Source organism: Haliaeetus leucocephalus, unplaced genomic scaffold (genome assembly GCF_000737465.1).
Source record: "Haliaeetus leucocephalus isolate CR32 unplaced genomic scaffold, Haliaeetus_leucocephalus-4.0 Scaffold616, whole genome shotgun sequence".
NCBI classification, from domain to species: Eukaryota; Metazoa; Chordata; class Aves; order Accipitriformes; family Accipitridae; genus Haliaeetus; species Haliaeetus leucocephalus.
The window spans coordinates 976,700-991,031 of NW_010973052.1; the positions used below are offsets into that span (position 1 = coordinate 976,700).

The following is a 14,332-nucleotide window of genomic DNA, read 5'->3' on the forward strand; positions in this document are numbered from 1 at the left end:
GGAAGAACAGCACTAGGTGTTGATGGAAACAAGGACTTAATCAGAATCAAGGGCGAAGGATCAACACCTTCTGTCTTACTGTCAGTTTGCACTCCTTAGCTATAAATGAAGAAGCATCAGTTGGCCTTTGTGGGAAAAAGTGAATGTATATTGAAAGTTATGCTATCAGAATTGCTAGTTTTTAACTGTCTGTTGTATCTGTATCGCAGGATGGGACACCCGTGGGCCTCTGGTTTCTTTTGGAAGAAAACTTTGACCCTTGACAGAGAGGGAGATATAACACACTTCAGTAGTCCTCCTTTCCAGTCACCTGGGTAACACTTTAGAGACACTTAATATGAATACTGCATACTAATATATCATATTAGGGGCTGGGATTAGGCCAGTTTACATCAGATACACCTCATGTTCTTGTTTGGGATTCTGCAAATTATCTCCCAATAGAAGAGAGGCTGCTGTTTATAATTATAGACTATAAAGCAAACTGAAATCAGCTCTGTCTCAGCTGTCTCAGGTAGCTGATGTCAGAGAAAGCAGATGTGTCAACAGAAGACAGCCTCTTCAGATGTCCTAAAATTTACCATTTTAAGCAGTTAGTCAGAATTCTGTGTTTCTCTTACCATCTGAATCTCCTCAAGTTGGCTAGGCTAAAACTTTTTTCATTAAAACCCCAAATGCCATGTCTTTAATTGATGGAATTTTTCTTGGTTTTTCTGAATCTGAAACTTCATGATGAATCTAGAAGTTTTGAAAACTCCTCAAGGAAAGTCTTTGTTCTACTGTGTTATCTATGATTAGCAGAGAAAGCAGCTCCCACTCCTCCATTTGCCCATTGTCATACATCTGTGTTGCATCTTGCATCACAAATATCTTCTCAAAATAAAGATCTATTTCAGGTCTTTAATTTTACTTTTTTAATGAAATTCTTAAAAAAAAATATTCTTTCTTAATTTAAGTTTAAAAAAAGTTACAAGGCTTTCCTTCTCTTCCCTTAGCTATTATTTCTTCTGGTGTAGTATTTACATAAGATCCAGAAAAGTCAAATCAACCCAAGCAGTAGATCAGGAAGAAAAGACTTATGAATTAGCACAACTTTGGAGCTGCTGCCATAATGCCCTCTACTCAAACCACATGAAAATGCACATTACTTTGAAACTTTAGAACATATTTATTTAAAGAACAGTATTTTGTGTTCATGTCTTGCCAAGATTTGCTGTAAGGAAACCCCAGTACTGTACTCTTTACTTTGCCCTCAAAGAAGTAAACATGAAACAAAACCTTTAATCAGAAAATTCCCTTACCTCCCATGCTATTACTAATTCATGTCGCCTTCCACTTCTGCCACTTACATTACCTGGAGGTGTCTTTGGAACTGTGAGCAAAAAGGAAAAAAAAAAACAAAAAACAAACCAAAAAAACAAAACAGAATGTCCAAGTTATTGAAGTTTTCCCCATAGTAATAAGTTGCTGCAGAAGACATGAGGCTGTCAAATCAGAGCAGAAATAACAAACATAGCACTCCATGGTAAAGAAAATTTGTTCAAGTTTCATTTCAGAGCATTCCAGTCAAGCTTGTAATCTCAAAGAAAGCATAAGCTGAGAAGAAAAATAATACTGGAATAAAAAGCTGCTTAAGCACTATGTCTTCTGCAGATTAGTCAAAATTTCAATGTACAGATCAGCTAATAGATAAAACAGGAATTATTTTGTCAACATTTGTATTTTTTGAATAGACAACTCAAAATCAAATGCCAGGGAACCTGAGATAGTTCAGAATTCAGGTAAAATCTCAGGACATAAATAATATGTCTTTACTATTTCCCAGGTCATTAGTGTTTTAGAATGTTTTAGTTCTTGTAAGTCTATTCTTGTATGCTTTACCAAGGAGCCATTTTTCAGAAATTTTAAAGTAACCATCCTTAAACACCTCTTATCATTTCTTGCAAAATGCTGGAAGCAGTACTACTGACAGTTCTTTAAAAATTGAGACCACCATTATGGCTTTAAAAGCCCATGTGAGCAGCTAATGAAATTCTTTAAAAGAAATTATAAATATCATCATCAGTGTGAATTGCATTATCATATTTTGTAAAGCTTCAGAAATCTCAGTTGTTCCGTTGGAATTGTATAATTTATTTTATCTTACTTGGTGCCTCTAATAAAGCTCCTAAAATGACTAATGTCTTGAATTTATTTACTATGAGCAGGTAACACTTGCATTCTTTATTTAATTAAATATGTCCTAAGACATAGTCCTTTCTCTTTTCTTCCTTACAGCAGTACATAGGTCATTGGTAGAAACGTCCTCTGAGGCATTAACTGTTAAGGCCTTATTGCATGCTGTTAGGCTTATTTATTGAGTAGCACTGTGCCTTTGAACTGTACATGGAAAAATACATTTAAATAAATGTACACAGTCCTCTCTATTTCCCAAGTTGATCATTAACAGCTTAAGTTCAATGAAAGTGCATTTTTTACTAGATCCTGGAAGTTCACATAAAATTTCAGGATTTGTTTGTGTGGTGTTTTTCTGAACTCTGAACTCCCCTTTAAAGAACATAAGCCCAATTCTGCTTTTTCTCATAAATGATGCAAACCCATAAAGCTTATGAATTGCTTCTGATTTACAGTGTTGGAAGTGAGGTAAGAGCCCTTTTATCTGTGGTTCTTACCAGACTGATGGGGGAGATTTCTGATGTGTAAAACATGTCTCTCCCATAAAGCTGGGTTCATGTGGCAAACATGGTGCCTTCGACTTTTTCCTGCCTCCCTCCCTCCCTCCCTTCCCACTACACACAAGCTAAATGATATCTTTCATAGTTACTCTCTGCTGACAGCTCATGACTTCCGTATAATCAGATGATGAAATTGCTTTGCAGTTTAACTTTAGGTAGTGGGAAACCAGGTATCCAGGCTGAGCTTGTAGTCCAGGCTCCTTCTCCAGTGAAAGCAGAGCTTTGGGGTGGTTCATCCCATCCAAAGATAACTGTCTAAACAATGGGGATGATTGTTTAGACTCTACTGACTGGAGATATGAACTAGTTTAAACTAAGACCTAATCTTGACATGGCAAAAAGTTAATAAAATTTTCCTTTCAGAAACAGAATTGCCCTCTGGACTGAAAAAAAAAAAAAGATATCAGTGTGCAACACTGGGATGAATGTTCTACAGTGAAAAGATGCAGATGAAGAATAATCTGCCAGTTAATTAACATGCAAAAATTATGATGCCATCTCTAATGGAGCATATTTAAACCTTGTTTAGCACCCATTTTTCTTTTGCTTTTCTAAGACATTTTTTGGTTAAGTTATAAAGAAAAATGAAGTTTTTATGTTGGTGCCATGTTACTGATGAGAGAGTGTGCTGTACTCCTTTGAAGCATCCAACATTATGGACTTATTTAACCTGTAGTGTCCTCTTTCTAGAGTTTTACTGTTAACAACTTTGCAGACTGAAGCCCTATTTAAATGAATAAATGTTAAAAGAATAAAACTTCCAAAGCAATTAATTTCTTTTGCACCAAACTAAAATGTACATTCACACAGTGAAACTCTTGCAAATGAATAACCATTAAAAGAATAAATGTGTCAAAGGAAAACATTTCCTCTGTACTGCATCAAAGCAGATTATACAGAGTTACAGGGGGACATTTTGAAATGATTAAGTGAAGAAAACTATTAAAAGGATATATTTTTTCCCAGGCACCGAAGTTATATATTAGCAACCCTTTCAGCAGCATCACCTTTATATCAGTATTATATCTGAATTTACTCACTCATAGCCTAAGTTTATTGCCATGCAATTAGTGACTTCCCAATCTTGAAGTTGTTAATTCTCAGCCATGACATTCGTGGAGATGCACTTGCACCAAATATGCAAGTATGATGACTAAACTTGGCTCCTGGACACAGGATCCATGTGCCTGGGGCGCAATGACATGAGGACCTCTTTTCTTTAGTGTTTATCAAAGCTGAGAAATTCAGTATTGTTTCTTCTGAATAAATACATCCCAACTAGTAGCAAAGATCTCTTTGCTGTGCTAATATGTCTCATTTAACAAGAAGATGAGAGCACATCACCTACTGGAAAATTAATCACTCCTTGGCTTAAAACTGGTCCTTAGGACCATAAAATGTGACTATGCTTAGCTTGATCGTGTGTCTGTAATTCTGATCAAAGCCTTCTCATTAGCCCCTTTGCCAGCTACCTATTCTCACTTCTCTCCTGTTTTATTCTTAGACTGCAGGCTCTTTGAGATCAGGTCAACTCTTCTTTTCATTTGTTACAAGCCAAGTCTCTCCTTCATTCTGGTAATGCGAACAACAAATAATACTAAAACCTGTGTTCTGAAAGACATGGTGACTAGATGTAGTTCACAGTAAATAATGGGTCTATGCTGGCACACATTGATGTTGAAACCTTCACTTAAGGCAAACAAATAAAAATCTTGAAATGACTTTGCCGGGAGTTTGATTTGAACAGAAACAGCAGGATTTGTTTCTTATTATTTTCCACTTTCATGGAAGTACTGTGATATGCTGAAAATGCAAGTGAAATGAAACACTAATAAAACTTATCTCCCCTAAACCAAACAAAAAAACCTTTAATGTTTTCTCTAAAAGCAGGCGTGAAGAATGTAGCACTCAGAAATCCTATGAAGCATTTGACAATATGCTTAAAATACAAAGGAAGAAAAGGTGATATGGAAAGGTAAAGCTTATACATGAAGCCACAGACAATTGTTTAATAATTCCTGTGTATCTTATCATTATAAGCTAACTATGGATGAAAAGCAGTGGGTTTTGTTTAGGACAAAATGTATGCACAGAACTGATGTTGCTGAGGGCTTTGTGTGTGGGAGCAGTGGTTATAAAGTGCTGAAAAGTGCCGACAAGGCCACCCATATATTTTAAACCTGTATTTAAATCAAAAGTTTAGGGAGGCTTTTGGAAGTGGTAGGTAATTGGTAGGTAATGCCACAGCTATGAAACCATGAACATTTGGGGTAGATGTTAGCTTTCCTTCCAGGATTGCACTGTGTCCCCCATTTTGAAAACTGCTCTGTGCTTTAGAGTGCTTAAATTAGGTTTTTGGTTCAGGGTTTTAAAAACTCTTTCTTCACTCTGTATGGCTGATGGATTTTTCTGGTTTGGTTTTTTTTTAATGAAGACTGTCAATTCTGGTAGACTGTAAAGATGAGCCCATTCAAAGATTTTGGGTACTCACTTTTGGGCAAAATATTGAAAATTACTAAATTTTTCATTTTGACATTATAACAAATGAAACATAGCCATTTGTGTTTTAAAAAGAAGTATAATGTGTATTTTACTTCTGTTTTATTTAAAAATAGAAAAATTTAAACTGGAAAGACAAATGAGAATATTTTGTTTTGAGTTTACAGAGATTTTTAATTTTAATCCAAAATTATTATTTTATTTCATATTTGCTGAAGAAAATAAAGAAAATCTACATTTTGTTTAAAATCCTTTTAACTGTCCCCATTTTTACTTCAATGAGTGAACTGAAAAAAAACTTTTAAACTGGTCTAGCTCTGGATTCCTTTCCTTATAGAGAGGAAAAAAAAAATGTCACATTGAACCTAGAAAAACTGAAAGTACTTGAAAAACGGTTCATCCTATTTTTAATATTCCAATCTTGTAAAGAAATTTAAAAAAATGTTATTGAATGAATATTTAGTAATTTTAAAGGTTTTTTTTGTTTTGTCTTTTTTTTTTCCCAAGGAAATGTCAATTTTCTTTTTCAATTCTGTGTGTTTTGTTTATTATGAAGAGAAATTACAGATTCTTATTTTTGTAGTGTATCTTAATTTTTGTGCAGAACAAAAGTATTTAGCAGCCAAGATTATAACTGATTTTAGTATTGCTGTAGAAACATGTAGCTAGATTTAGTCCCTACCCTTCAATTTTGCAATCTGAATAGGTGAGATAGAGGGAAGACAAAGAATAGCAAGAGCTTTACTAATCTCCTGTTTTTAAGAGCAAGAAATGCTAAGGTGAACTGCTCAAATTTGGAGAGTTTTCTGATAAGCAACTGAGTCCAGAATTCCCAAATCCCAATTCTATACTTTAACCACAAGATCTTTCTTACTCTGCTTGAATCCCATATTCATGAAGATATTTTCCACATGGATATTTTTTGTATAAATCCTGAAGCATCTTGTCAAATAAAGCAAAATTAAACAAAATGTTGATACTGTAACGCTTTTGGGGGAGATGAATTATTAAACTTGGCTTTAGTCCCTAAGAAAATGTTTGCTCAAGGTACAGTTGCAGTTATTTGTTTCTTTTATAGCTTTTTATATCTTTTAAGATAGAGATGTAGTTTGAAAACCAGCTCTGCTTAGCTGTGGAAATGGTATGGGTGGGGGGAAAAGGTTTTGTCACCAGCTTGTCAGAGCTTCCTAATGTAAGGACCAAAGCAACAACACATTCAGTAGTTTTTCCTTCTCGGTTGTTTTCCTTTCTATATCTATATCTATATCTATATCATCTATATCTATATCTCCTGCAGTACACAACTGGGAAACAAAGGGATGTTAACTGAAAAACTCTTTCACTGTGTGAAAGACCAGCCCTCAAGTTCTCACCCTCCCAGGAAAACATTTCACATCTCATCTGTTCAGGAATGAAATGTAGAATGTGCCAGCACCTCAGAAGCAGATGATACACTGTATTCAACTATTGGAAAACAAGGATGTCCCAACTTGTCTCGGGGTCTGAATTTCTGTTGTTCGTATTTCCTCTGCATTTTTAATACTTTTAATTTAGTAGGAGATAGAATTCAGTTCTATTCACCGATAACAGTGTCCTGCGTGGCTGTGGGACTCAGTCTGAAAAGCCTCCAAATCACCACATATAGGACTGAAATCTCAAATGCTGTGGCATACATGCCAGAGAACCAATTCCTTAGCTTTTTTGTTATGTCTTTTAGTAGCACACACATGTGAGGATTCTTTGTCGATATATACTGCATATCAGTTTGAGGCTGCAATACTATGTGTTGGTAGCCTTTTGGTTCTAAATAAACCCACGCAGTCAATGATTATGGTCTGCTTTCTCTTCTCCTTTTGTTTTTCTCATATGGAAAAGCACATTTTCTACAAAGGCTTTAGTAGCCCATGTAATCATCACCAAATGTCACAGATACAGCAGGTTATTCATTTTTTCTAGAGCAAAAATAGTTATGATGATGGGAAAAGCTGAAACTTCTTTTATACAGGTCACAAACAAATAAAACACCATCCCCAACATCAACCAAAAAAACACCCAGAAACCTGAAAACAAAGCCAGTCTAAGACAGGTAACTTTTTTGCTGGGACAGAGGCATTTCTTGTTATGCTATGAAGAAATTCTAGCTGAGAATAAGGGCGACTTAATGGAAAATAAGGACTTATTAAAAATAAAGCCTGTGTACAATCTGCTACTAATAGAGTGCATTACATTGTTACCTCATAAAATCAAGTATGTATGCATGATTAGCAGGTTAAACTTTGATTCTACTCAATTTCTCTCTCCCCATGTTTCCCCATGAATAGATAATGTAATTGATGCTTTGCCCCCAGGCTTCAAATGCCCGACTGCCTTAGTGGAATGCCAGACATGTTTAAATTCATGTTATTGGCTCTTTTCACCTTGTGGACCTGTAAAATATGTATCAAGGCTAGAACTGACAGAAATGCAGCAGCTGGCTATAAGTTAGATGTGCCAGAAAATTGTGGTATTATCCATTTCGATGAAAGTAGCTATGAAAAGCAATCATGTTAACTAAATATGAACTAAGTAACAAGATTAGGGTTTAATTAGAAAATTAAAGCAAGTGGAAACCTGTTTATTATTCTGTTGATTTCTTTACACCAACCCAAGTATTGTTTCCAGGGGTATTTTTAGGTAATGGACTAGTATAAAATGTTGTTACTATCTTGGGGAAGAAGTGATAAAATAAGTGAGGTGTGGGGAGAGAAAAAGACTTTAGTCTCCAGTCAAATTAGCTTGTGCCATTAAATTTCAGATACCGATTTACACTGATGTATAAAATAATGGAAGCAGAATCACACATTTGCTGCCTCTCTGGGTTGTCTACACAGCTGTCATTCAGCCTTATGGATCTCAACTCTCATCTGAGCATGAGCCACAGTTACCTTTTCCGCTGGGAGACTGGTATTTCTGGAGGTTTAGCCAGTGCAGGGGCAGCCTGCCTGTTTTTACTTGTAGGCCACATCTAATATCACTGCAAATAGCCAGGTTATTCTGCCTGGGTCATGAATAGAGCAGTTGATGCCGTGTTCTTTCTGAAATATAATGTCCTTTCACATACGTGTCTTGAGATCTATAAGATTAGAACTGGAGCCCATGTTAATAGAGATTTTCCCTTGAAGTTTTCAGTTAAAAAATTAGTAATAGAGGGACTCTGAAAAATAATGGATCACTGTACCACACTAAGATAGATATTAATGTGCTAATTTGGAAAACCATGTATGAAACCCAATGAAAACTGTTACTAGCTTTCCTGTCTCTTTGACTTTGGCACCTAAAAACTACACCAAGTGTGATAATTCACACAATCACTGAAAGTGTCTCAGAGGACAGAACTAAACAGGCTCTGGACTTCAGGAATATCTTGAGATCAGGAAAAAGTGGCTGCCTGAATTAAGCAGATCATGAAGCCTCTGGCATTTCAAGAGTGCCAAAAAATTATGAGCAGCATGCTATTTTGCAAAGAATTATATGTGTAACAGTTTTTTTTTGTTTGATTGGTTCTTTGTTTAAAGCAGAGTCCATTGTGTTATTGTTCTGACTTTACAGCTCTTTGCAGGTTCTAACAAATTGGGAAGTTATATCTTATTGTAACTTCTGCCTTCTCACTCCTGCTATAGAACAAAAAAAATGACACTGCATCTATCTTTTTTAATAAAAAAACCCCCAAACAAACAAAACAACCCACAAAACCCGAAACCATTCACAACTGAAACAGAAACCAACTTTTTTAAGGAAAGGTCTTTTGAAATTGAGGTGATGGCAACAGACTTCCACTGTACCATGCCGTGTTAAGCAGGCACACCAAATAAATTCAGTTTCAGTTTCTCTGAAGGCTCTTAAGTTGTTTTACTGGCACCTGTCTGGATTTCAATGTCATGCTACAAAACAGTCCCTTCTAACACGACATTCGTGCAGCTGTAACTCTGGTAGCAAGAAGGTATTCCTAACTGGGAAGCTGAAAGAGCAAGTAAACATCTAGTGTGGCCTTTTTGCTATTTGAACTAATACGTTACCGATTTATTATTCAAGAAGACCTGCATTATTATCAGTTACAGTGCTCTTTATCAGGAGGAGCCCCATGTACTGGAGTACAGATCATTGCTACCTGAGTTAAAGATTCTGTTCCTTCCAATGGCAGCAATAGTGGACTTACCCAGAAATTAATACAAATCACTGGGTGAAAATGCACCGCATACTGCATGCTTTGTCTGACCCACATTTTTTTTTACTGGTCATTATTATGATTTATCAATTCATTTTTACAGAGGTAAAGTTTTAATGATTGTCTAAAGGAATATTGAAAATGGATGTGCATGAAGAAGACTTTCACTAGAGTTGTAGGAATATGTTTTAGTAAATACAGCCTTTGTTTGGTAAACACTGGGAAAGAAGAAGAAGGAACCTAAACCCCATGACAGCTAGATGAAATCTAACATTTTCAAACTTCAGTCTGTGAGAAAAACATTCACTCAGAGCTTAAATACATCTGGTTGATTACAATCCTGAACCATCCTTTCAAAAACAGGGAACATACATACTCATAAATCTGAAAGAACATAATCCCAGGGGTGCAACCTGTTACAGGATAACTTCTTGCAGAATGTTTGTGTTCCCTCTGATACGTACCACCTGAATAAATCGAGAAGTCATTCAAACATTTGGGTCCAGCATAATTTTCATTGCCAATGAAATATGGTACAAAATCAAGGAAAGAATAATGGTGGTGAAAGAAGTTTTTTGTTGAAAATCATTTGAGATGAAAGTAGCTTGTTTTTTTTATTTCATTTTCCTTTCCTCGTTTTCTTAATGGAACAAAGTATGTATCATTGGAAGCTTCTGCTATAAAGTTATCAAGTTTCACAATGTGGAGAGCTTGCAGAAGATGAGGGGGAGAGATGGAAAGGAAGCATCCTTCCACATGAGTGAATGGGAATCAAATCACTTCAGTGCAGGTCTGTGATTGTACAGTGAAGTTTAATATCAGCTAGCAGCCACACAGTTATTTAAAGCAGAAAAAAATAAAAAGTCTTATTACAACTGAAGATAGGTTTGTTAGACTTCATCTGAAATAGTGTATCCAATTTTTGGTGCCTCAATGAGAAAGCTGTTGATCAGCTAGAGCAAGTTCAGGGGAGGCCACTGGGATGGTGGGGCTGGAGCACTTCCCTAATGGGGAGAGGCTGGAGGAACTGGTCTTGTTCAGCCTGGAGCAGAGATGGCTTTGGGGGACCTAACAGAAGCTCCCAGTGCCTACAGGGAGGTCACTGAGGAGACAGAGATGGGCTCTCCATAGTGGTGCAGGGTGGGAGGGCAAGAGACAGTGGTCATAAGCTGAAATAGGGGGAGTTCTGGCTGGATATATCGAAAGAAAAATCACAATGAGATTAGTTAACTGCTGGCACAGGTTGCCCAGAGAGGATGTGCAATCTGCCTCCTTGGAGGTTTTGAAGGCTCAACTGGACAAAGCCCTGAGCAACCTGCTCTGAAGCCAGTTTACCCAGCTTTGAGTAGGAGGCTGGACCAGAGGCCTCCTGAGATCCCTTCCAGCCCCAGTTATTCAGTTGATTCTGTGGTTCTGTCTAAGAAAATCAGCCTGAACGTTCTGCTATGAATGGCATATATATAGACCCGTGACATATGGAGCTGAGGCACAGGATTAACATATCTTAAAAGATAAGAATTTTACTTCAGAATGAGACAGGTGGACACATTTTGGCATTGCCACTTGTAACTCTTATAATCTCCCTTAATGAGAAGACAGAGTGCAACACAACTGCTGTATTCAGCCAGATTATTTACAAATACAAAATCAGCAATACTTTCAAATTCAAGTGGAATCTTTGAATTTTCACTCTTGTATTCTGTATGATCAATAAACTATGTACAAATTATTCAGCTGAAGAAACATCAAAACATTCAAAACTCTCTAGGCCTCCTAAATAACGAAGAAGAATGAAGAAAAATCTGAAAGTGTTCTGAGATGCAGTTCTCTTCTGAGGCTTTCTTCAAACCCTATCTCTATCTCTTTCTGCCTCTTAAAACATGTCTCTGTAGCTGCCCAGTGATATTTCTCAGATTCCCTTTCCTTCTTTATCTCCTTTCATTCTTCCCAAGTTACTGCCAAGGTTTCCAAACTTTCTGAGACCACTGCAGTTTTTCAAATAGGATATAAAAAGTTGTTCCTGGGCTCCCACTGTACCATCCCAGTTAGAACTATAATGAAATTTCTTTAAGTGCAATAACAGCTCATGGTAGAGTGTGCATGACAAAGAAACACTTAAAGCACAAGGTATTTCAAATTAGGCAGCTTCCCATGGCTTCCCCGTCTTGCTGAAAAAAATTCTGTGCACCTTCAAGGAGAGAAGTTATGAAGAATAAGCGGGGAGAGGCTGCTTGGGAGCAGTTGTTTGAAGAGACTGAGAAGCAGCCTACAATCGAAGAGCACTGGAAGTCTGCCAGAGGGCAGGCAGCAATGGCTTAAGTGTAAGATGAAGAGTAAGAAAGCCCAGATGAAGTAAGACAGCAGGGAATGGGTTTATTTGAAATTTCTGTAAATTAAACAATATTCCTGTAATTAAACCAAACTGGCTCCCCATTACAAAGAATATCACCCTGGAACAGTGATGACTAAACACACAGATGTGTATCAGGGAGAAGAGAATAGGTCTATTATTATACTAAAATAGTTTTTGTTTCTGGTAGTCCTGGAAAATTAATGTTTTTATCCTCTTCTTACCTGCTTCATTGGTTCTGATCAGTCGTGATGGTGCACTTGGGTCTCCGGTCCCAATTTTGTTGGTTGCTACAACTCTGAACTCATACTCCACCCAAGGGTTCAGTTCAACAGCCATAGCAGACTCCATGTCACCACTTATCACATCTGGAACTATAGACAGTAAAGAAATGTGTAGGTCATTCAGAAAACTGACGCCCACATGCAGTGCCTCAATGGCAAGTGGACTTTGTGATACAATATGTCCATTAGAAATGATAGACATCAAGGATCTAATATGTTAGAAATCACAGCTAGGTTTTTGGCACTGTGGTACTCCTGAAAAGACACAGATTGAAGGATTTAGGGGAGAGCTTTCTGCTTATTCACAGATGCATCATGGCAGGTGTCTTTCTGTTGTCCTTTCAGAGCTGTTGCTAAGTAACGTGAAAGGAATGAAAAAAGAAAAAAAAAAATCAGTGCTTTTAATTTATTATTGTTCCCTTAAGAGTATCTGTTCCTGCAGTTGCCAGTGGTTATTATTGTGATGAGCAGGAGTTTTGAACAGTCTACTTGTGCTGTGTGAAAGTTTTTCTCACCTGTTTTTACGGTCTGCCAGCCAAGAGAAAATGGACTGCGTGCTTGCAGGTTGTAGAGGGAGATAGGGCTGTGATTGTCTGCCCCAGGACTCCAGGAGAGTGTTGCTGTGGTGTCTGTAATTTCCTCCACTATTACAACCCCTGGGGGACCAGGAGGACCTAGAAATAAAGTGGAATAATCAAACAGACTACACCATCATCGCAGTTGAGCAGCAATAATACAGGAGATGCATTCTGTAGGGACCCAGTGGAGTTCAATATCCATGAAATACAAGGGTTAAAATTCACACTACTACTTCACGGAGATACCTCATTTCCATGATTTCTGCTGGTGAATTGTGATTGTTTCTACTCTTTAAATGCTGTGTGGGTGAGTATCAATTAACTTGTCAGAGTGACAGCGGAAGAACTAGAAATAGAAACAGATTAAAAAAATCCTCCGTTATAATTGTTCTGAACCTAAAATTAAAGGAAAAAAAGAGCAACTTTAAGAAGCATCCAGGCTAGACTGAACAGTTGCAATCACATCTTCTTTTTGTGCGAGACATGACAGCAGGAAAGACAAATAGTCATCAAAATGAAGCACAGGTGGGTGTGCTTCTTGAAGAACAATAGTATTACTAATAACTGAATCAAGAATACAGCATTCATCCTTTCACTCAAATTCACTCATTCAGGGAAACCACTTGGATTACTACCCTGCTGGAAGTCCATTAACTATTTGATCGAAAGGTATTAAAAACAAAACAAAACCCAACCCAAACCCAAATATTTTGAATGCTGATAATTACTATGGTTCCATTAAAAACAAACAAAAATGAAAGGATTATTTATTTCACTTAGCTGCACCAAATGAGAACGTGCTAATCACCATTTGTATAGGCCATGTGACTGATCCAATAAGTGATATCTCTTGTAGCAAACATGACTTTGCAAAGAAAAATATGGCTATAACTTCCCACACCCGCCTCCAATTTTATTCTTTAATTCTTTCTGATACTGACATTACTTGCATTTGAAAACATTGTGCATTTGCACTTGCCAAAATAAATAGGAGGCAAAGTTCTCCTGGTTCAGGAACCTATTCCGCAGTTGTTGTAACCAGATGTTTAGGGGAAAATGTGCATCTCTGTCACGGATAAATGCAGAATAAACTTCTCTTTTGTGGTTTATTATACTCAAAAGCTTATCTAAGCCCTGAAGGACAGGACTTAATACTTTTGTAAAATATTAATATTATTAATAGCTACAGTTATTTATGACAAGTCTGGATTTTCTTGGAATCCAAGACGCTTCTGATTCTTTTCCATCCTCCTGTTTTTGAATGCTGAAGTTTTTCTTCTGCTCCTGCACACATGGAGGACTGTGAAATCAGAAATGCACTATTGGACGCTTTCTCCCAAAATGAAACTGCAGGAAGGGTGATCAAAGAAACAACTTCATTACTAGAAAGCAATTGCTACTACACTTTTGCTGGAGCTCAGTGCTGTTTGCACGTATCATGAGCTGTAGTAGAGCAGGTCCTTTGGATATATCTGCTCCCATGGGCTGTGATGAGTGGTGGTCCCACTTGTTGAACTGTCAGAGCTCAGCACCTGCGGATCAGGGTGGCAAACACTCAGGTCTGGTGCTTCCATTTGAAGCGGCAGTTATAGCCAGGATTTCTGCATTACTGAGCTCAGCATTATTATATTTTAGTGCTATTTCATGCAATTAAACCTTTTGCTGGCTAGAATCCTTAGTCC

The 14,332-nt window shown here is 37.1% G+C and overlaps 1 protein-coding gene across 1 annotated transcript in view; it reads right to left on the reverse strand.

The window, feature by feature from the left end:
- The window catches only part of CNTN5 (contactin 5), a 248,719-nt gene that overhangs the window by 25,114 nt on the left and 209,273 nt on the right, over positions 1-14,332 (reverse strand). Inside the window, exons 14-16 of the mRNA XM_010578200.1 lie at positions 12,588-12,746; positions 12,013-12,162; positions 1,302-1,372 (exon numbers count right to left, since the gene is read on the reverse strand). Of these exons, the coding sequence (XP_010576502.1) occupies positions 1,302-1,372; positions 12,013-12,162; positions 12,588-12,746 (380 nt within the window). The remainder of the gene's footprint in view (positions 1-1,301; positions 1,373-12,012; positions 12,163-12,587; positions 12,747-14,332) is intronic.